This window comes from Accipiter gentilis, chromosome 16 (assembly GCF_929443795.1).
Source record: "Accipiter gentilis chromosome 16, bAccGen1.1, whole genome shotgun sequence".
NCBI lineage: Eukaryota > Metazoa > Chordata > Aves > Accipitriformes > Accipitridae > Astur > Astur gentilis.
The window spans coordinates 6,559,664-6,582,221 of record NC_064895.1 but is presented as its reverse complement, the minus strand read 5'-3'; the positions used below and the strand labels follow the sequence as shown (position 1 = coordinate 6,582,221).

General features: G+C 37.5%; 1 protein-coding gene across 1 annotated transcript in view; it reads right to left on the bottom strand.

Moving 5' to 3' along the window:
* The window catches only part of CSMD1 (CUB and Sushi multiple domains 1), a 1,244,565-nt gene that overhangs the window by 264,406 nt on the left and 957,601 nt on the right, over positions 1-22,558 (bottom strand). Inside the window, exons 22-23 of the mRNA XM_049818613.1 lie at positions 18,714-18,883; positions 8,594-8,750 (exon numbers count right to left, since the gene is read on the bottom strand). Of these exons, the coding sequence (XP_049674570.1) occupies positions 8,594-8,750; positions 18,714-18,883 (327 nt within the window). The remainder of the gene's footprint in view (positions 1-8,593; positions 8,751-18,713; positions 18,884-22,558) is intronic.

The following is a 22,558-nucleotide window of genomic DNA, read 5'->3' as shown; positions in this document are numbered from 1 at the left end:
GGAAAAGAAAAAGGAAATAAAAAGCACCAACAAACAAGTGATGCAAAAGCAGTTGCTTATCACCAGCAGACTGATGGCCAGTCAGTCCCCAAGCAATGGCTACTTCAGAAAATTTTCCCCATTCCTAAGCATGACATCGCATGGTACGGAATATCTCATTGTTCAGCTCAGGTCAGCTGTTCCAGCTGTGAGACTTCCCACCCTCCTGCCCACCCTGACCCTACCTGCTGGGATGGCAGAGTAAGTAACAGAGAAGGCCCTGACACCCTGCAAGCACTGCTCAGCATTCGCTGAAGAAAATTAACTCCATACCAGCCAAACCCAGTACAGATCGACAAACTGCTCACCTCCATCCTAATCCACGACTGCTGAGAGTGCTCATTTAAGAAAAAAATAATTTGGAGTGCTCATTCATAAGGTAGGACTTGCTCACATAAAATCTATCTAGCTAAAGATTTATATATTCACAAAGTTGGGAAAATTTTCCTGAGATGGGCAAAATGCCAAACTGTGGCACAAACAACACCACGTCACCATTTTCATCTCCAAAGCATGTGATAATGAAACTTTTCAACTAAAAGCTTAATACAATGCTTATATACATCAAATAAAATGGTTTTCATTGTTTCTGTCTTAGAGAAAAAAAAAAAAAACCAAAAGAAAAAATATTTGTGACCTACTCTGTTTACCAAAGTTAAATTCAGCAGTTTCATAGAAGATTAAAAGAGTTTTTTAATGAAAAGTGAAAACCAACCTTAATTATACAGTGTTATAAGCTCAATATATTTTAAGTTCATACTAAGTTTTTGGGATGGGGGGGGTATTGTTTGGGTTTTTTTCACTTACAAGCTTTCTGGATTAATCTATAGCTTTTTTTAAAAAGTTCGTAACATAGTACCTTATTTTGGTTTTTTGCCAAAAAAAATATCAAACCTTTGAGATATGGCTCTAAAAATACACCTTACACTATACTGATTATGATGATATGAAACAATGCTTAATTTCATCTAAATTCTCTGTCTTCTGTTTGCAAACCTTTCCTTTGGCATTTATTAAAATTTGCTTCTCAATTTTGCAAGTATGTCTTTCTTTTAGATGTTTTTTCTATGCATGCAATACAGCTTACATTAATTTGGGGTTAGTCACATAATTGTACTGCTCTTAAAATGACCTGTAAATATATATATGTATAGGTTGAGAGATACTAATTTAATGATTTTTGCCTTTTGTTTATTTTAATTTAATTTTGTCTTTTACATTTTTACTGCAATGTGTGAAGGTCCTCTTTGGAAGAGAACTTACACACCAATTAGTTACTGAAAAGAAACTACAAGAGCTTCTTTTCATTACTGGATTGTTCTGCTCAACTGACACTATACAGCTTGAGGCAAAGCCACTGTATTTCTGAATTTAAGTCTGTTTGTATGCTAGCATAATTGACTGAGTTTGCAATTTCAGAACATTTTCACTGACTTTTTTTTAACATTTTCAATTACTGTAGAATAGGAAATGAACTAAATTAAATTTCATTTCAGGATTCTCCTAAATTAATTGCCAGATTTAAACCATTTATATGAATTTAGATTATGCTAATTCAGATTCACCTTCCATGCACTAACTCTCACTGTCCCTTGAAAGATGTAGGGGTAGAGAATGTTTATAACACAGAACTTAAACTGAAAATTAGAATTAAGTCTTTAGCAATAATAGAATACTATGAATGCCAAATCAGTGCATCATGTCTGAGAAATATATTTCTGAATTCTTTTCTTAAACTGAAAAGTGTATCTTGAGACCAATGAAAAGAATATTGTAAAACTGCTAACTATGCATGCTAAATATAGAGGACGATAAAGGCAAATAAAAATATTAAACCTACATTTAAAAAAAAAATCATTCTATCAATGCACAATTGTAAATCTGTTTCCTTTTAGAAACACTGGATAGAATTTGATGCAAGTTCTATGGAGTTGAGTACAGCTCAAGGGCCTGAATCTTGCCCTCTCTTCTGGCAGAAATGATAGCCATGTGGAATTCTGCTTTCAGTGAAGAAAATGGTCAAGGATTCAAAATTGGTGAAGTTAACATTAAGATCTGATTCTACATAAAATCCACTCTCAAAAAGACAAATCCTTAGTGAGAATTTTTCCATCCCTCATTTTCATCTTAGCACAGAAGTGCAGGAAAATGCCTAATTTCATGTCATAGGGAAATGCAAGTGTCATGTTTTAAACCCAGCCAGCAACAAAGCACAACAAAGCTGCTCGCTCGCTCCCTCCCTCCCCCTGCTCCTCGGGCCTGGTGGGCTGAGGAGGAGAAAATATAAAAAAACACTCATGGGTTGAGATAAGGGCAGGGAGGGATCACTCACCACTTATGGTCACAGGCAAAAACCAGGCTCAACTTGGGGAAGAAAGAAAATCAGTATAATTCGCTACCAATCAAATAAAAAAAAAAGGATAATGGGAAGTAAAATCAAACCTTAGGATACCTTCCCCCACCCCTCCCTCCTTCCCAGCTGAACCCCACTCCTGGTTCTCTCTCCCTCCTCCCCCCGGCAGCGCAGGGGGACGGGGAATGGGGGTTGGGGTCAGTTCCTCACCCCTTGTCTCTGCCGCTCCTTCCTCCTCAGGGGGAGGAGGACTCCGCGCTTGGACCCTGCTCCACCATGGGGTCCGTCCCACGAGCTGCAGTCCTCCATGAACTTCCCCAGCATGGGTCCCTTCCCTGGGCTGCAGTCCTCCAGGCACAGCCTGCTCCAGCGTGGGCTTTCCCCTGGAGTTCCGGCCGTCTTGGGGGGCATCCATCCCCCTGCTCCGGCGTGGGCTCCTCTCTCCCCCGCTCCTCCTCCCCTCCTTCCTCACTCCCCTCGGGATCTGCACAGGGGTTCCTCTCCCATTCCAATCCCCTCACTCCCTGCAGATTTGTTCCCCTTCTGAACTCTGTTCTCCCAGAGGCGCTACCGCCGTCACTGACGGGCTCGGCCTGGGCCAGCGGCGGGTCCGACTTGGAGCCGGGGAAGCTTCTGGCAGCTTCTCACAGGAGCCGGCCCTGTAGCCCCTCCAATTCTACCAAAACCCCACCACACAAAGACAAAACAGGAGGATACAAATAAAAGACAAGCATTGAGGAACTACCACGGAACTTCATTTTTAATCTATAGCAGTGAATCAGGACAGGGTTAGTGAAAGGCCTTCAGAAAGTTAAAATCTAGCTACAGAGTGTACCACAAATCTCTGAATGGTTTTCAGACTTTATGAAGTCTGTAATTAATTCTCCATGTTTCTGAAACACACAGGAGTTTGTCATGAGGGAGAACATACCGCTGAGTGTCCCAGTGCAGCCAGGCACGTTCCTACAGATAATATCTGTCAGTATCTCTGGATGGACCATTCCACTGACTCATTACAATGGACTCCAAGGCTTATTCTGCAGATAAGTGCAGCTTTTGCTTCTATTATATCCTGCACAGGACTGAGGAACCATGAAATTGGAATAGTGAGCAAGATAAGCTGCTCCTAAAAAAGTAGATGTCTGGATAAGGACTGAGAGCAACTTCATGCTATCTATGACAGGCAACCGCCAATGCAAGAAACTTGGTAAAAGCCCTCCAGTCTGAGAAGAATCCAAAGAGCAGTTCTACATAGTGGTAAAGTCCCTTACACATGACAACCCCAGGATACTTTCTGAGGATGGGTGGAAGGTGTCATGAATATAGACACACATCTACTGTGAAGGAAAAAGCCTTTTCTTCTGAACTGTGTGGGAACTTTTACTGAAAAACAAGGATGGACAAGTATTTGAACAAGAAGCACAGCCACTGCCACCTTTGTTGCAGCCTTTGTTTTGAGATATGAAGATTCTTTTAAGTGTTTTACCTTCTTTCTGTAAATTTTGGACACATACATAAACCAGCAATGTCTTTAAAAGATAACCAATGACACAGCTACTGGCAAATAGAAATTGTGAATGTAATATTTGCATTGACATCTACGTGCACCAAATAAGACACAGGTGAAATTACTGTGCAAGTTATCTTCACAGGAATTAACAGTGATCACAGTATACTCAGGTATAGTGCTGAGTACTCCGTGATCTGTACAACTCCATACAGACCACAAAGTAGTCAACATTACACAGTACTCAGAGCATCACAAACCATTTGTATATAACATGTATGATAAAGTGTGGAGGGACTGTTTTTTGTTTCCAGTAGCTAAGAAAAGTGAGACTATGCTGAAGGAATGAGGATTAAACAGTAGCAGGGGAGCGCTTGTGACACAAGTGAGAGTAAGTGTAGTTCTCCACATGATGAGTGAAAACAGCCACTGCTAAAATTCCTCTTGTGACAGGGACGGGGGATTGGTTGGACACCACAGGGAGACTGCCTGTTCGTTATTCAGAGGCTGTACTGCATTGCTCCTTATTTAAAGTTGCAGTCTGTTACTTTTACCAGACAGCTGTGTTTTGCTTTTGCTGCCTGTCACTGTGTGGCATCAATAAGATTTCATTTTAATTTGAATGTCAATGTAACATTAAATACTACTGACATGACAGCACAAAGCATTGGCTTCTTTATACCAGAATGGCCAAATCTTCTAACTGAGCAGTGAACAGGAAAGGTAGTTCCAGCTGTGGGAATGCCTATGGCTACATTTTTTCTTCCCCACAAAAACTAGAAGTGTCTCAGGGAGAAAATTTCAAATTGGACAGGGAAAAAAAAAACCAACCCAAATTATAAAACTGAATTATGAAAGAAGAACTGACATTTTCTCAACCAAAAAAAACCAAACCTGTCACATGAGACAGTTGTGGCTACAACATGTATAAACTTATATTTTTACATGCAGATCTCTATTGATATCCACTACTCTTAGGGAATTAAAGCAATCTTAAAAGTCTTTTTTTGTTCCTTCACTTCCCACAATGGTTAAAAAGACAAGTATATTGGGGAGGGGGGCAAAGAAAAACTTTGCAATTTTTGCAAGCTCTGTTTGAGAGAAGTAAGAAATAACAAAAAGGAAAATTTGTACAACTTCGGCTTCATTCTTAAGACTAAAATAATCCACTATCTTCTCATATTGAAAGACTCTCTTACTTCTTATGTCATTGGTATATAAAAGATATTTACAATGGAATAATCTATTGAAACCTGAGATCATTTTCAGGTAAAAAAAATTTAGTCCCATCAAGCTTATGTTGTCATTTCCTCAGCACTGAGATATGAATGCTCACAGTCATTCCCTCTGACACCAGTGTAGAGGTACTATAAGTGAAAACAGACACTTTCTCTTTTTCATCCTAACATATTTTCATGCTAGTTTTAAGGAAGTGGCTTTATATAAACTTGTTTTACATGAAGTAGACAAGTTTTCTTCTCTGTTCCTCTTGTTTTTTTCTCCTCTGGTAGACTCAGATTCAGCCATTGCTGAAATTACAGTTTCATTGACTCTCATTCATATGTACTTACCCTGCCAATCTCAGGCTAAAATATTTTTAAAAAATGTTATTGTCTCCATTTGTCTGAAGCAGTTTCCTTAAATACAATTACTATAATTTTAGGCCTCAGTCAAAGTATTTTCTTAGTTTCTCAAAGCAGTTGAGAAAGAGTACAGATTTTTTTCAGGATCCTTTCCAGTAAAAAAATCTCTTTCCCCATTGTGCTAAATCCATTTCCTTGAAATCATCTTGTAGTTATAGATCAAAAAATAAAATTACTATAATTTCTAGCTTCCCTTCAGTATTGTTCTTACCCTGAAGCAATTTCCTGTATAGCAGATTTCATTAGAACTTGAATCCTTTAGATTTCCTTTTAATATCTGCTTATATTCTGATTTCTGCAATTTATACAAATGACTCAGATTCTGAGTTTATAGAATTCTTTTTTTATAGAATAGTTTTATTACATCAGTAACGAGATTCTGAAAACAGAAATAAAGTTTCTTTATCCACATTTCTGTTCTCATGGATCATTAGCTTTTTCTTCTGTCATATTTGTATATTTAACATCATCCACAGAATTCACAAAGTTAAAAAAGATGGAAAGGTAGTTGCACAGAACTGAAATAGTAAACTTTTAAGTTAGTCTTTATAATAATTGCAATGGTTCTAAAATTCAAGCTTTGAAGCTGCACTAATCTTAATTTCAATAGCATTAATGGGAAGAAAAGTACTTCAAAGACCAACAATTAAGTGCAGTTGATGTATCCCTTGTGGGCAGCAAGAACTCAGCAACCAGGTAGGGAATAACCAGAATTGATTTACCACTAGATTTATTACACCATCACTTCTCCTGGCTCTTTCTAACGGTCTTATGATATTATTCAGTTTCATTCACTCCAGCATATATATTTCTTACTTCCTTCAGTGAGACCACATTTTAACACTCTTTTAACTTTTTTCTTTGTTTTAGTAATTTTAAAGTATCTGGCATTATATTTCAATCTGAAAAGTGAATAAATAAACTGCAGAGTAATCTCTCAGGGAAGTTAATTTGAGCTGTAAACTACAGCTTGATTAATCCAAACAGATAATTATCATTTTGTGTTTGGTGTATTTATCAAATGCAAAATGGACACATTTATTTAGTAACTGCATTGGAAATGCACCAAAAACTCCATTCCCATCAAATAATGAGTATAAATTTCTGTTATATCTAATCTTTTAAATAATGCTAGGCTTGGATTCATTCAGAAAAAGAATGGGAGTCGGCACTGCAGCCAATTTTCAAAGCATTCCAAAAGAATGCATCTTCTGCTTCTATCAAATTATAAATGGTGAAAAGTCCCACACTGAAGTGTTTGGAAATAAAATAGAATATGTTTTCTTGTTACAGTTGATGGAAATCACCTGGTTAGATGGTCACTATCTCAAAATGTATTATCTTGAATTTGGCTTCCTGAAAATACACGTGAAAAGTAAGGAATTAGGCTGTATTTACAAATGGGGACTGTCTCATGTGAGAGCCGGCAGGAGGAAAAGTCATTACAGAGAAACATTTCAACAGGAACTGCTGCAAATTGATCACATATGATATACTAAATGAGGTATCTGGCAACAACAACAACAAAAAGTAAAATGTTATGAAGAGATAGGAAGGTGAGTTTTGCTTTTGTACACAATATTGTTAAGATTACTGTTAGAAGACTGTGTCAAATTCTGCCTACACACTTCAGAAAATGTGAAAATACTTGGAAGAATAGAAATCAGAGATTCGAAACTAATCAAACAGCCAGGAAAAAAAGTCTTAAGACATGAATGTTAGCTTACATAGAAAAATCTGGTACAGGAGAGCAAATCTTACTAGAATTGTGAACTGAAGTGTAACAAAATTAAGCTATTGTATGCAGAAATTAAGCCAAATTCCATCTTTAAACAAAATGCTATTTCTAAATGGTACGTGGAACTGATCACTGCAACAGGATTTGAAACAAACTGATTGAAATCACTTGAAACCAGAGGCCTTAAAATAAGATTATTTTTAAAACAAATGTTTTGTTCCTTTTTCTAAAGGAAAGATTCTACGGTCTCTATAGGCAAATCAGAGTAGATTTGCCTAGTGGTTCTTTCTGGATTCTGAAACAAAACGAAAGAATACATACTATTTAGATTTAAAAGAAAAAAAAATAAATCATGTTAACACTTTTCATCTAGCCAGAGAAACCTTCCTTTCCTTTATGGTTCTGTAAGAAAAAAACGCTAGAAGTAGAATGATAAAATTTCAGATTTACCAGGCACAGCAGAAAGACAGAAGGGAAAGTGAATGATTTCTGCTTTTTCCACAGCTGGCTCCAATCCAGAGGGAAGCCAGCAGATGTACTAGAAAGAGCTATGATTCCATTTCTGTGCCACTGTGCATTGTGGTGCTCTGCTCTGCAGGATTCAACAGGAGCTTATGGAAGCTGATGTGAAAGGCAATAAATTGAAGGCAAAGGGAACTTGGAGATTCCTTGAAACCTGGACAAAATATCTCTATGTGTGTTGGAAACAAACTAATTATCCCCAAAGTTATCTCCCCCAAAAGACTCATTTTTTTGCCAGCTAAATTACTTAAATTAATTACATGCAAACTGTGGGACAAGTGCACTGTTTGTCAAAACTTGTTCACTCAGGTCTCCTTCCAACATACGTCATCCTGATCCTGACAAGCAGTCAGGACACATTAAGAATGTGCACCCAGGCACACTGTATTCTTTTTATTCTCATTTATACTTTTTTTTTTTTTTTTTTTTTTTTAATTTGACTGCAGAGATTGAATGTTCCGTTTTTAAAATCTGTCTCTGTATAAGTTTTCTGCTACAGTGTAACACTAATATATTCAACCGACATGTCACAATTTACTCTTTTTCAAACCCCACTGCTAAGTCTTCAAAATAATAAAGCTTTCTAAATTTGAAAGGTTACAGTTTTGCTTTTAGTAATTTTCTTGAATTACTAACACCTGTCCAGCCATGTAGACAAGTAAAATTCAGTCTCCTAATCACAGTACATTCTAGGAAATTACCTTCACCATTCCACAAGAAATCACTACAGCTGAGAAATACACATTTCCCCACAAAAACAGTCAATCAGACCATATTTGTGAGCTACTTACTCGTGTAAGTGAGCTGAAATCCTTGGTCAGTATCAGATCCATTGGTATTAAACTCTATCCACAAATGGTTAGAGGTGCTATTAAGGATAACTCCCATCATGTCATTTTTGGTGAAGGATCCCAGAGAGCGTGAAGAACTGTCTTTTCCATCATACACCTTGTAGAAACAAAATAATAGTATGAAACTGGACATCAAATCTAAATTTTTGAAAAACTTTAGTTTATCTTTATACAATATTTCCAAAGTTAGATATGTATCACCAATAGTTTCTCCAAAAACTTGATGTTTCCATTTTGTGAGGTACATACCACTTGGTTACGCAGTATATAAAATATTCTGTCACACTTAAGGTGTTATACAGTCTTTTTTCCTTTTCAGTTTTCTGAGTTCATCTTGGATGAAATTAATATTTATATGCAACTCTATCTTCTGAGGTTTCATAAGCTCAGATTATTTTTCACGATTATTCACAAAGGCTAACAGAAGTATAATTTCAGAAATCACCACTGAAGTAAGGCTGTAGGAGGTAAACCCTTACAGCCTACTCTTTTCTCTCCTGTCTGGAGATATCAACAGCAGAACTGAGGTATTAAAGTCAATCTGTCACCTTTTATTTCAGACTCTGAGCCTGCAGTAAGTTTTGTTTTACTATAGGTTTTAACAAAGAAAGATAGGTCTTCAAAAAGATATGTGAGTCTATTTCCAAACTAAGTGTAGAGATGTTCTTATTTATGATGTTACTTTATTGAAAACTATCAATAGAAGACAAAAATAACAATACCTCTGCAATTTTTCAAATCCTAGAATGAATAAGAATGTCTTTTCAATTGTTCACTAATACAGGACAAATACAAAGAGTTGGCTCCAGGGTGAAAAATTATTTTTGCTTATTGCAAAACCTTGACAGCCATAAAGTGCCAAAATGGTCTTCGGTGGGGTTTTTGTGTGTCAAGATGAATTAAAAAAAGCTAATTTCTTCTTTAAATTAAATAAATCACCCATACACTCTCAAGAAAAAATAGGCAAATATGAAGTGTATTTCCTACTTCCAAACCATATACCATACCTCATGTGGATGCTTATATAAAGGAAGCCATGAATCTTAACAGCTGCTTTCTAATATGAAGTAAAATATAATTCACCCTGATCTCATATGTCCTAGAGTGACTGTAGACAACTAGTGCAAAAGCTACAATTACAGTAAATATCTTAAACTCTGGATCTTCATCTCTCCATTCTCAGACCTTGTGGTAGAGTGAGGATTTATGCTGATTCCAGCCAGAAGCAGGTGGTGACCTATTCAACAATATAAATTGCTACATTTAAGTCACAGACGCTTCTTCCTATTTGAATGTCCAGTTAGATCTATTAATGAAATTTAGAAATTCATCTTTTGAGATGACAGACCACTGCAACTACATTTATGGATGATGACCAATAGTTAAAAGCAGAGTTATCTTCTCAGTGGAGCAAATACCAGCATACCATCATTATAGGTGAATGTCTTGAAAGTACCTCATTCATCTCAAGTGCCAACATGAATGAAATAACAACAACATCCAGAAAGATTTTTTAAGATAAAAGCATAAATTCATTTTCATAAACATACACAGATATAAATAATAAACTTCCCTAAAAGAAGCTTTTGAAAAAATAATATGTTATGCTAGGTATTGATAAAACAATACATTCTTTCCTTATTACTAAGGCAAACATTGTCTTATATCAGGGCGCATAGATGAGCTATTGGAAGACACAATTGTATTTAAGATTCATGCTAGCAGTAACACATAGTTAATGTCTACCTCTTGGCAGGAATAAGACTTTAAGCTGTACTAAAAGTATCTGAAAAAATGCTTCCAAGCTTCTACTGTTGTCCTGGGCCAGAACTACAGATCACTTTCACAGACTAATTACACTTTATTTAGCAGAGCTAGAAATCTATTGTACAAAATAAATAAGCATTCATTCACCATAAAATTTATTTGTCAATAACATTCTGTTCATATATACTATGCAAAAAGCTCAGATATATTTTACTTGGTTTGAGAGCTATTGCTTTGGATGGCATGATCTATTTTTAACTGTCATTAATAAAAATGCTATCTATGTTTAAAAAAAAAGTGATTTTTATTCATCTTTAAAAAAACAAACCCACAACTGCTAATTACTACAATTGTCCCTTAGACATTCTGTTCCAACAGTGTTCTACCTCACTGTTGCAGATTACTCTTCCTACCTCAGGATCAGCAAGTTAAATAATAGTATCTCTCAACATGAATCCAGACACAAATGAAAACATTGTTTTATGAAATAAAAATGAGATAAGGATCATGTGAAAGCAGCTGTAAAAAAAGCTGTGACAATTTTTAACTGGTGATACTTGTCCAGCTGTTGTTAACATTATAGATGTAAGTAGGTACATGTCTACTCTTGTAATTGAAACAGTGTTAGGGAACAGATATAAGCACTGAATCTCCACTATCTATACTGATAACTTGTTCGAACTATCCCTGGGAAAGAAAAAGCGTTTTCCCTAACAGTTCTTGGTCATGATTTGGCAATTAGTGTGGGCCAAGGACCATTCCCAATAGGCAGCTTTTGTGCAGCCATTGTGTTCTGTCCTCTGTGTCTGTCTCCAGAGCCAGAGAACACATTTAATATACTAGTCTAGACATTATTACTATTAACTTATATATAGTGTGCCTGTTTAACTCATTTAGGAGAACCCATTTGAAATATAATTCACATGCTACAATTACTGTTTACTCTGTCATGAAGAAAAAAGGAAGGTCTATTTGGCCAAATAAATGAAAGACGTGAAACTACATTCTGGTTTTCCTCTTATTTCTAACAAATTCACAGTGATTGCATTATAAAGATTTCACCATAAGTAGCTACTTTAAGAATCATGAAATTTCAAGTGGCAGTTAAAGCAGGGAGATCGGGAAGCTGAAGTGTTAGTGAGTGAGAAAGGATAAGCTTTAAAATAAATAGATAATCCAGGTACTCAGTTTTGCCATATGCCTCAAAATGGTGATTCCGTTTCTATTTCTTTACTTGAGTTCAGGTTTGTTTCCTGCTAATTCAAGTTCAAACTTTGCCACAGCTCTGGAAATCTTTGCCCACAACTTACAGTCCTTAACCTGCATGTATTATCCTTGAAAGCATTAGATTTGACCCTTCCTCATGCACTGGTCTTACTGATGTCAGAAATGCCCTTGCAAATTATGTTATTCCCTATGTACCATAGCCTCAAAATCCAGCCTCAATATTCCCACTTGTACCGACAGTAAACCTAGTTGCATATATACAGCCAAAGGTGGTTTATATTTTCAAAGCCAGTAAACAGTGCCAGAGTCTAGTCACCACAACTGGATTGTCTACACAGTATTTATTGTCAGTACATCCTTGGCACGCATTTAATGCAGACGTACTAACAAACACCCTCACAAATCTTTCCAGAGGAAGCATTAGTGCAGGAGCTGCATAGGCCAGGGACTGTTTCTGAGAGACAGTTTGAGTGAGCCACCTTGTTTGTAAGATTAGAGAGTTTAACGTTATGGATGTAGTCAAACTGCAGAAGCTGGCCTCGGGGGCAGCAGGGAATGATCACAGCTTTGTTTGGAGCACTAGGATAAACGTAGCCAGAGCATTTAGGGATGCCCCATTTCACCTAAACATTTGTGAGGAACTAAAAGGGAAGTGCTTGCTCTAGTGCTGGGATTAAAATATGCAGGCAAGAGAAGAGGGCAGTGCTACAATTATTCATGAGGTGAAATGCTCTAGTAACAGTGCTAATGTATCTGCACCTGCTGTGGGAATGTAAAAACAGACACTCACCTGAAGGAGAAGAAAATGCTGGCTAGATTTTCTTGAACTCCACTTTCTCATTCTGACAGTAAAAAGAAATTCCTTACAACTAAATTGCAGTTTTCCTTAACTGTGGAGATCTTTGTGGCATAACATTATCCCAAAGGGAAATGCTTTTAAAATATTGCTTCAATGGTCCAAGAGATAATTCCTGTATAGGTTGCTGACATTGTTATGCATCTTCCTATATACATTCCTAAATCTTTTCATTACATCCTCATGGAATTCTTAGCGATCCTACCTCAAACAAATAGTAATATTATAAACTTCATAAAACATTCGTGGTGGGTTGACCTTGGCATTATCAGCAGTCTTTCTTACAATTTTTTACTCGCTCCTCTTTCTCACACACTACTGTGCAGCATTTTTTGCCCTTTCTTAAGTACGTTTCCCCTGAGGTGCCCCGGCCTTGTCTGCAGGGCTGAGCGGTGCCCTGGGGTGGGTGGGCTGGAACCGGCTGGAACCAGCTGGAACCGGCTCAGGGCAGCCCCGGCTGCTCCTCACAGAGGCCGCCCGGCAGCCCCCCGCTAACAAAACCTGGGCACCTGCACGCAATGCAACTTTACGTATGTACATATTTTCTTTAAAAAGATATTCAGATGGGAAAATGCCCTATATTTCAGCACAAGGTTTATAAATATTCTTAAGCCTTATTGCATCCCTCGCAAGCTGCCTGCAAGGAAGTCTTGGGGCTTTATTCTGTGCAAACGCAAGATAGAAGCCTGGTGTTTATAACATATTTTGCTCATATTTAGGGTAAAGATAGGAAAAAAAACAAACTTCAGAAATCCACAGCCCTGCCAAAGCTATGGGAAAGGTAAGCCTTTGGAGAGTATCTTGATTTCCCAATTGCTCAGACTGTAGATCTGGTCAGAGCACATGAAAATTTATTTCTGTCTCACGTGCTCAGATCTCCTTCCCATGCAAATCAGGACAGGAACAGGAAGAGGGAGAAGAGAGTAGGTAGTATATATTTGCTTAAACTAGGCATTAACTGAAGCATACAACCACAGTTAAGGCACATTGCTTTCTACAGCTTCCTGAGGAGGGGAAGTGGAGAGGGAGGTGCTGAGCTCTTCTCCCTTGTATCCAGTGATAGGATGTGTGGGAATGGTTCAAAGCTGTGCCAGGGGAGGGTTAGACTGGACATTAGGAAGCATTTCTTTACTGAGAGGGTGGTCAACCACTGGAACAGGCTTCCTAGAGAGGTGGTCGATGCCCCAAGCCTGTCAGTGTTTAAGAGGCATTTGGACAATGCCCTTAATACCATGCTTTAACTCTTGGTCAGCCCTGAACTGGTCAAGCAGTTGGACTAGATGATCAGTCCCTTCCATCTAAAATATTCTCTTCTCTTCTATTGTATTTCTGAATCATTTTAGGGAGTAAAATAAAATAAAATAAAATATTATGTTAGCTGAGAATGAACTCATCCTTCCTGCTGAAAAATTAGGTGCTGTAGTCCATAAGATATTTCCCTTTTTCCTACCTGATATTAAAAAGGCTAATTTCTTTGAAAAAAATGTAAAAATAAAATGGAAAAGAAATGCAATAGTGACCTCTGATAAATTGTTGAAGAAGACAAATATATGACCATGTATGAAGGAGAAGACTTTACCCCACATGTATATAAACAAAATTGATAATTAGTCCTAAAGATGTTGTAGCACTGAAATATGAGTTTATAGAGGACTGAAGAAGGTTAAAAAACAAAATAGGGGACAGTATCTTGCCTCTGTATATAGTACTGCCTTGTAGTATCCATTTCTTGAGTTTTCTATTTAGTTCTGGTCTGTGCATGGGCAGAAAGGCAGAGTAGAGCTGTGGGAAGTGCAGACACAGGCAATGATTGAGGAGCAGCTGCCTTGGAAATAGAGGCTAAGTTTGGACAGAAGAAGGCTGAACAGGGATATGATCAAGGTTTACAAAATCATGAAGGCATTAGAGAACATGAATACAAAACTATTCATCAAATCCTGTATTGTTAGAGCAAAGAAGTACTTAATGAAACGATGTTTCATTAATCAACTAACGATGTTGATTTCAAAGAGATGAAAGAATCTACTTCTTTACACAGTACATAGTAAACTTCTAGGATTTGCTAGAAGAGGCTTCTAGCAGTATCAACTAATTTAAAGGACTGCCAAAATTCAAAGACAACATGTCAGTAGCGGATGGAAGAGACAGCAAAGTGTGGCCTAACTTAACCCAACAGCTGTGGATTTTGGGGGAGTGTAAGGGCAATGGAGCACAGACAGTGGCCAAGCTTGCATATTTTACCTAAATAAAACCACCTATCACTATTATCAAGAAAGCATATTGAGCTAGGTGGATCACTTCGTTCAACTCGGCAAGGTAACTATTATGTTTCCAAGATAACTGGCATTGCTGTGGAAACAAAAATTCTTCATGCTGGCTTCCTGTACTAGGTTGCTGGAATGTTCTCTCCTTTCAGCTAGCAGGCTTTAAATCATCAAAGTGTCTCTTTAGTGGTAAGCAGGCAGGCAGTATCATCTCATGATGCATGGCAAGACTGGAAAGAACATTCTTTCAGTCTAGAAGAATATCTCCTATAGATTAACTAAAGAAATCAGAAGCTGACAAGTTTATAAAACCTGAATACTAGAGATACTTTAGCCACTAATATAAACAGGGCTAGGACACAAGCCCAAACATTAACATTCAGTTGTGCACTCTGTTCAACCTCTGGCACATTTTCAGTAAGATTTTGGCCTGCTCCTTTTCACAGTTCTCTGGACAATGCCTGGGTAAGTTTGGGGGCTAGATCAAGGCCTGATTCCAATGGAAATATGAACAAGGACATCTTGGCATGGGATTGGAGAGGAAATAGACTTTATTTTTATAAATGCAGGTTACGGAGGGTATGGGGCAGAGAGTTTAATTGTATAAATAGAAGTTGTGCTGTGCCAGTTGCCTCAGAACCAGAGAACAGGCCTTGCAGTACAGACATGACCACAATTTTGCCTTTGCTTCCTTTGGATCCTCAAGAGTATTGTGCTAACAGATCTATGAAAGAAGAAAGTATCTAACAGATTGCTCAGAACAGCTTTCTCTCAGGCAAATCTTTCTTATATCCCAAGGGAATATCTCTAAGTATGCTTGATATTACTCATGAAATGTTCTGAAGGATAACTGAGTTTCTTAAATGTTTGTTTAGAGTCTTCTAACGGTTTTTTTTGTTCAGCTAGTTTATTAAATTATTTATAAACTTGATATGTGCAAAGCTTCTGAGAGACTTATGTACCATATTCAAGCAGCTCAGTGGGTGTCGTGGTTTAACCCCAGCCAGCAACTAAGCACCACACAGCCACTCACTCCCTCCCTCCCACCCAGGGGGATGGGGGAGAGAATCGAAAAAAGAAGTAAAACTTGTGGATTGAGAGAAAGACAGTTTAATAGGACAGAAAGGAAGAAAATAGTAATAATAATAATGATGATGATGATGAATATACAACACAAGTGATGCACAGTGCAATTTCTCACCACTCACCGACTGATGCCTAGTTACTCCCCAAGCAGCAATCCACCCGCCCCAGCCAACTCACCCCAGTTTATATACTGGGCATGACGTCACATGGTATGGAATATCCCTTTGAGCAGCTGGGGTCAGCTGTCCTGGCTGTGTCCCCTCCTAACTGCTTGTGCCCCTCCAGCCTTCTTGCTGGCTGGGCATGAGGAGCTGAAAACCCCTTGACTTAGTCTAAAGACTACTTAGCAGCAACTGAAAACATCGGTGTGTTATCAACAGTCTTCTCATACTAGATGCAAAACATAACACTCTACCAACTACTAAAAAGCAACTTAACTCTATCCCAGCCGAAACCAGGACAGTGGACAATTAAGTTCTTCCTTGTTTTCTGCATCTGTTCAGAGCAAAAATACTTTTGGGGATCTCCACTGTCATATCATGGAAGATGGGAGCAAAGGACAATATAGATCACACATTTTGCCCACCTACTCAATTCTCTTTTATCTAAAAGGAAAACCATCGGCAAGGTCTTGCAGTGTTTCATCCATGGTGGTCACACAAGCACGGAGGCATTTATTATCAATGATTTTGTGGGTAAAGATGGAGAAAATGCTGTTCTTTCAACTGTAACTTTCTAATACTATTGGGGATTCTAAAAGTTTTGCTTATTTCATGGTCTAATCGAGTCTGTACTTGCTAAAAAGAACAGTTATGATAACAAAGATATGAATGTTTATATTAATAAATACTTAAAGGGAAGTATTATTTTTTTTTTTTCTCCCCACCTTCATTGTATCTCTAAATGCCTTGTACTTTGCAGGACATGTGTGACGGTCTGACAAATTCAATGTCTCAAACATCCACTAAAAGAGCTTTGGTGGACAAAACGACCTCTGTAAAAATGCTGGAGTTTTGTGAACAGGACAATGTGGACAGAGGAGAGGGCCCCACGGAGGGTGGGAACACACTTCTCCAAAGCCCCAATTCCTTATCTTAAGTGACCAGGAGAAGGAACACAATTTATGCCTTCCTGGAGGAAGAAGGCCCCATGGAAGTTGGGACTGTGCTTCTATCTTAAGTGGTCATGCCAGCAGGAAAAGAGAGGCAACTCCACAATGAACACCCCTCCCCAAAGCTCACTGACCGATTCCAGTGAACCCCGGGTGTGGGAACTGCGCATGTTGAGATCATCAACTAACACACTATAAAAGAGGAGAGAACGAATCCTCAGTGTGCGCCCTCCGGAACTGGATCTCTACGCTGGCTGGACCAACGCTGGACCCAGGACTGGTGAAACCCCTCTCTTCTCTCTTTCTTTCTTTCTTTCTCTCACTCTCCCCCTCTTTTCCCTCTCTCTTTTCCACAGTCCCTACACCTCATCCTTTGAAACATAAACCGTTGACCAAGTCTGAGACTAAGAGTGGACCTAGCCGCCCCTGAGCTCCTCTTTGAGAAGAGTCCAGAAAGCAGGGGGGTCTGCTCTGAACCTCGTGACTCAACAGGAGGGCTCTCCTTCTGATACATTTCATGTTCCTTTTCCCATTTCATTTTCCTGTACTTCCCTCCTCTTCTCAAATAGCGGCTTAGTGACATGTTGCAAGGTTCATATTAACAAATTCATGTGTACTTGGACAAAGTTAGCTAGGCTGAATAAATGTTGGTTGTTGTTTGAACTCCTCTGGTGTCATTTCACCTTAATTCTGACAAAGGAAATCCACGAACCTGAGTCGCTCCAACTTTGGGATGCGACAACATGTGTAACTTCAAATTGAATTGTCATACTTATTTACATAAGGAATCTCTTAAGATGACAAAATGGATAAAAGCATGGCCACCAAAATTTGATCAATAACAATGATATTTTCAAACTACTTGTGGGAAGCATTCAGTGCAAATAAAAATAGTAACATCAAGTTAAAAATGTAGACAGCAATTTCTGACATGTTAAATGGTAGCTGTGAGATCCTCAGAAAGCAAGTTGCTAACTGAATTCTGAATACTTGGTGATTGAAGTATCAATTAACTATGAAAATTTAGAGACATAACTTTGAAAGAATAATTTAATGTATGCTCAGCACTTCAGATGAATGTCATGATCTTCAGTACATACAAGTATGCAACAGCTATTAGTAAGACAAGACAAATTATGGCCATGGTGTAGAAATGTACTTTACGTGTTCAAAATCTGTATATATTTAGACTGTGTTTCAAAGGCTATGTACAGCACAAAAGAATGAAAACCATCTTCTGTAACTACAGTTTTAGTCAATATTACAATGCTATATGTTAGCTAGTTTCTTTCTATTCAAATAAGCAACATAATTAATTTGAAACAAAAACAAAAAAAAGTTCTGTGCAAGACAAAACAAGAAAATAAAATGTACCAAAATTAAAACCTGTCCTTTCTTAAGTAATCACTGTGCTACACTTATAAATATTGCTGCAAACAGAAAATAATATAGACACTTTAGTATTTGAAATCCAAGTTCACATTTTAGGTTTTCTTTTTAGAATTTAACCCACTGTAAACAACCTAACACTTCTATAAATGTAACTGAACTCTTAATGTCATCTATAGTCCTTTTGAATCTAGTATAAATAGTTACATCTAGTATAAAGAAAGTGATGTTATCCACATAGAATTTATTAATTTTGTGTGAGAAAGTGAAATGAAAATAAAAATAATTGGTGTTAAAAGCAGAGTTGTTATGCAATGTGAATGTTGAGCATGGTAGAAAGTGACATTATTTTCTTTTTACCTTAACAATATCTCCCTCATGCAGCTGAAAGCTCCTGGCTCTGAGATGGATCCCTTTTCCAGCCTCTGTTTCAATTTTATAGATACATTCATGATTGTTGTCATAATTAGATGGAAAATTTGGAGACAGCAAGGTTCCTTCATTTGCAGAGACAGTTGCTCCACATTCAGCTAAAGAAAACAGACACATTTAAAAAAAGAAGTGAATTATCCATTTCAAGAAAATATGGGTTATTTGCAGTAATATCTAGACTCTGTGAAAACTCTAGTGGGTTATCTAGGAACAGCATATTTCTCTCAGATTTCATCTGTAGGACCAGCTCCTAGAAACCCTACCAAAGTTGCTATCTGTCTCCTGCATTTCACTGGGTACATTTATTACGTGCACTTACATGCTTTCACATAATTCCCTTTATCTCCAATTTATCCCATGGTCCTCCCATCAGACTAATCTATAATGCAGGTTAGCTGGATTCCATAAAAATTGGATGTTTTGTTGAAATATCGTTATTGTGGTAAGATTTCAAATAAATGTAACATTGATTTTTACTTCCCTATTCAGCTTTACAAACAAGTACTAGAAAAAGCAGACAATAAGCTGCTGAGATAAAAGAATCTGGCAATAAATCAAGAGCATTCAAACATGTTTTTCACCACCAGGAATAACAATGAAAAAACTAAAAAAACAGACCAACATTTACTGACATAGTCAGGGCCAAGCAGACAGCTCCCTTCTTTTCCATGTAAAGCATAGGTGAGTCTTTTTCACAGCCATCTGTAGTACGAACTTACTGACACTTTCAGGAGTATTTTTGTCATTGCTCCCCAGTAAAGAAAATAATAATGCGTAGGAAGAGTGGTATGTTCCAGCTCATGGGCTCAGTTTGAGTTCTGAATAAAGACTAATAAAATTATTCCAAATGTGCAGTATAAATTTCAGCACATAAATGAAAACATGCAAACAGATAGAAAATAATATTGGTGTGTTGTTCAAACAAATATTCACAATGCTTAAAAATGGCCTAAAAATACCTTATAAAATCCCACAGTAACAGTAATATACTGATATTAATCTACAATTTCTTTTAAGGTGCAAGAGATTTATATCTCTTTGTTCAGTCTAAAGAAAAAATATACCATGTGAAATAGAGATTTTGATATAAATGTCATTCAGACCTCATTAGGACTTTGGTAAAAACCTGTTATAACATTTAAAATAATAATAAAATAACACATAATTGTAAATCAACAGATGTATTTTATATGAGATGTGATAGGTTTAAAAAAATATATTTTTCTAGAAATATTAAATAGATTTTTAGGTTTCATAGGACATTAAAATATTCATTTTTGGAAGTGTGTGGAGTTTACAATTTTGGGTAAAACTGAGTATAGATAACGAGTATATATGGAACGAATGATTTTGAAAATATAGTGTAAAGATAGATCAGAAAATAATTCATTTAAACATATTCAAGAAGAAATGTATGTTTCATATTTACAAATAAACAATATAAAAATTTTCTGTTTACATTTCCGAGTCCTTCACAGACATCATCAAATTTATATGCTTCCTGCTTTTGAAAAGTCTAAAACCAGTGATATTTTCTGTATTTTAGACTTCCTCCCTACAATAAAACTGAAGAAAAAAGGGAGGAAGAAGGAGAAGGAGAGGGAGGAGGGAAGGGGGAAGGAAGGAAGGAAATATGAAAGGGGGAAAGAAAGGAAGCGGAGGGGGAATGAGTTAGTTACAGTCTTACTTGCAGTCTTATTTCTACTCTACATTTGGGATCTCCTTAGGCAATGTGAAGAAGGAAATTACCAGTAAGCTGGCTCTGGATCTTTGGTTTTGTGCACAGTTAGAGTTCATTTGCTATTTTCAGGTAGAGCTTTATGTTCTCCGCTTCCTCAGCTTACTTAGGCCCTGAGCTGCATTATATTTATTAGGCAGAAGAGTGTTGGGGAGTAAGAACTCCTGCCACCAAACTTCAGACAGCTTTTGCTGGGGACTGTGAGATGCACCAGGTATTTCTAACATGTTTAAAGTCACTTTACTTTGTCTAAATGTTTCAAAGAACTGTAGTAGACTGACAAATTGTCGTGGTTTAACCCCAGCCAGCAACTAAGCACCACGCAGCTGCTTACTCACTCCCCACCCATCCAGTGGGATGGGGGAGAAAACCAGGAAAAGAAGTAAAACTCATGGGTTGAGATAAGAATGGTTTAATAGAACAGAAAAGAAGAAACTAATAATGATAATGATAACACTAGTAAAATGACAACAGTAGTAATAAAAGGATTGGAATGTACAAATGATGCGCAGGGCAATTGCTCACCACCCGCCGACCGACAGCTAGTCCCCGAGCGGCGATTCCCTGCCCCCCCCTTCCCAGTTCCTATACTAGATGTGCCATCCCATGGTATGGAATACCCCGTTGACCACTTTGGGTCAGCTGCCCTGGCTGTGTCCTGTGCCAACTTCTTGTGCCCCTCCAGCTTTCTCGCTGGCTGGGCATGAGAAGCTGAAAAATCCTTGACTTAGTCTAAACACCACTTAGGAACAACTGAAACCATCAGTGTTATCAATATTCTTCGCACACTGAACTCAAAACACAGCACTGTACCAGCTATTAGGAAGACAGTTAACCCTATCCCAGCTGAAACCAAGACACAAATGAACGAGATTTTTATTATTGATACTTCTTTGGCAAAGGATCATTCAAATATATGATACATACTACATATGGTTACATATACATATCTCAATATATTTGTGTGTACATATTCATATGTAGCTATTTTTGTCTTTGATTTTTAGGAAGACTGTGGAACTAATTAAGTTTACAAAATGTAATTCAAAGCAATGCCAACATTAATGCCAGACATGTTTAGACCCATACTACTCCATGTCTTCTTGTGTTTATGACACCAGTACTCTACACAAGCCTTCTGCAAACAATTGTTTGCCCAAATAAAGATCCATGCAAAAGTGTCTATGTTCCCTTAGGCTGCACTGGTATCTTATTATCCACCTCCTTCAAAGAACTGGACAATATAGAAGTAAATTGCTGAGGAGGAGAAGAAAATAAGAAAATGTTATGGAAGCAAAGGGTTTTTTCTTACATAACGTTCATACAGTATTCTACATTTTGTTTCAGTGAGGGACTGTAAACCACTAAACCTATGCAGTAATAGAAAAAGTGTACAATGGGCTTTCTCTAATCTAGAACTGGCCAAATATCCTGCTCTGATAAGTCTGTGTTCTATAGTTCAAAACCACGGCAATTTAAATATGAGAATAAAAGTACTGATGTATAAGATGAGGGATAATGAGGGTTACGAACTCAAGTTAATATGATATTACTAGCCCTCTAAAGTACACTACATTCTGCAAGCAGCAGACATGCTTTCTGCTATGAACAATTAGTTATTTACTAAAATTCAATTACATTGCAAAATTCTTCGAACACAAGTTGACACTCAAATACCTCCAACCCATGTTGTACAACTGTACTCTGTTTTCAGTGCATACCACCCCTTCTCAAATACCTTGCAAATATTTGACAGCTATGCAGTTTCATCAGGCCCTACCATTCCCTTCGTTATCATGACAAAGGATTGCTCATCTCCTCTGATCAGTCAAGTTTCCTAGCTCATTTCATGTCAGTCAGTAAATCACTGACACAGGCCTCAGAAAGAGGTTTCCAAAGCAAAGCAAGCCTTTCTTTGCAAACTTCCTTCCCTCAATAGGAAAATTATACAAAACGTGTCATGGTTCAGGTTAAGGTTTTCTTGCCACTTTTTGCTAATATTAAGATAGCAGGTTAAGGCCATGTTTAATCCCCC